Source organism: Lycium ferocissimum, chromosome 2 (assembly GCF_029784015.1).
Source record: "Lycium ferocissimum isolate CSIRO_LF1 chromosome 2, AGI_CSIRO_Lferr_CH_V1, whole genome shotgun sequence".
Taxonomy (NCBI): domain Eukaryota; kingdom Viridiplantae; phylum Streptophyta; class Magnoliopsida; order Solanales; family Solanaceae; genus Lycium; species Lycium ferocissimum.
Genome location: NC_081343.1, coordinates 2,412,293 through 2,413,887, shown reverse-complemented (window position 1 = coordinate 2,413,887; position 1,595 = coordinate 2,412,293). Strand labels below are relative to the sequence as shown.

General features: G+C 35.0%; 1 protein-coding gene across 1 annotated transcript; it reads left to right on the top strand.

Annotated features, from left to right (window-relative positions):
- The first annotated feature begins 508 nt into the window (after window positions 1–508).
- On the top strand, window positions 509–826 carry LOC132032434 (large ribosomal subunit protein P2-like). The gene has a single exon (XM_059422060.1). The coding sequence runs from the start codon at window positions 509–511 to the stop codon at window positions 824–826; it is 318 nt and encodes a 105-aa protein (XP_059278043.1).
- Window positions 827–1,595: the final 769 nt, after the last annotated feature.

Genomic DNA, 1,595 nt, shown 5'->3' with positions numbered 1-1,595 from the left:
CCTTGGCCAAGTCTTCACAACTTCAATCTTCTGTGTATCCACCCGAATACCATCAGCTGCAGTAATATGCCCTAGAAAAGTTACTGAATTCAACCAAAACTCATATTTTGAGAACTTTGCATATAACTTCCGGGCTTGAAGAACACTAAGGAAAATATGTAAATGATATGCATGCTCTGCGTCGGATCGAGAATATACCAGAATATCATCGATAAATACAATCACAAATAAATCAGGAAAGGCCTGAATACACTGTTCATCAAATCCATAAATACCGCTGGTGCATTCGTTAACCTGAACGACATTACACGAAATTCAAAATGACCATATCTGGTTCTGAAGGCCGTCTTCAGAAAGTAATTATTTTTGTCTTTAAGAATTAAGACCCCTTGTGTTACTTGTACATAAAGAAACTACAAAAACCATCCTTTAAGACCCTAACAACACTATATTTTTAAAACCCAAACCCTAAAAACTATTCTTTGTTCCCAAGTTTTCCCAAAGAAAGATGACGATCATAGCCACCTACTTGTTGGCCGCATTGGGTGGAAATGCCAGCCTTATGACGAAGGATTTGAAGGCTATTCTCGCTTCCATCGGAGCCAAAGCAGATGAAGCGAAAATTGAATTATTATTATCTCAAGTCAAAGGAACAGACCTTATTGAACTTATTGTTTCCAGTAGAGAGATGATCGCTCCAGTGCCCTCCGGTGGCGGTGTTGCTGCAGTTGCTAGTAGTGGTGGTAGTGAGTGGTGGCCGAAAAGTATGCGAAAGAGAAAGAAGGGTCTAAAGAGGAGTTTTGTTTCGATCTCTTTGGTTAGATAAAGAATTTAAGTTTTCTGCACTGTTAGTATTATTATTTTTTTATATACCAGTGCAGTTAAATTTAGTATAGCAAGTTATTTTTTTTTTTTTTCTGAAAGCTATCATATCAGAATTAAAGTTTATATTTTGTTTACTTTTTGGTTTAAAATCAATATTAGTGTAGATTTTTTACTCTAATACTAGTAATTTATATATTTACTAGTAGATTTTTTACTCTCATACTAGTAATTTATATATTTACTAGTAATTTATATATTTAGTTTTATGTTTAAGTTTACATTCTGTTCATGTTGGGCATATACTTATTCAATTTTCTTCTGTTATTTTTATTTTTTGTCACGACCCAAGTGGTCATTAGTGGCACCCACATAAATCCCCTCGTGGGCGAACCATCTACTTAACAAACCATCCAAACGATTACCAATTACTTAACCACTTTTAGATAAATCAAGACTATAACAAAATAATACTCACCCAAATGTCTAGTCATGCCATAAATATATAACGAATGCGGAATTCTAACTATTACAACCCCAAAATCCAAAAGTCATCATACAAGGACTCTAAAACATAAACTGTGTAAGAAAATAACAACTGTCTGAAATAACATAAGTAATGTCTGGAATGGAAATAGACATCAACAAGAGAAGATCTTCAGGCGGCCTGGCATGGATATGAGCTCACCCTCAAATTTTTCAGAAACTGGCCTCACTCTAAATATGAGGTCCGTTAGATGTCGCTGGATCACAATCTGTGCTCAAAAGAATGC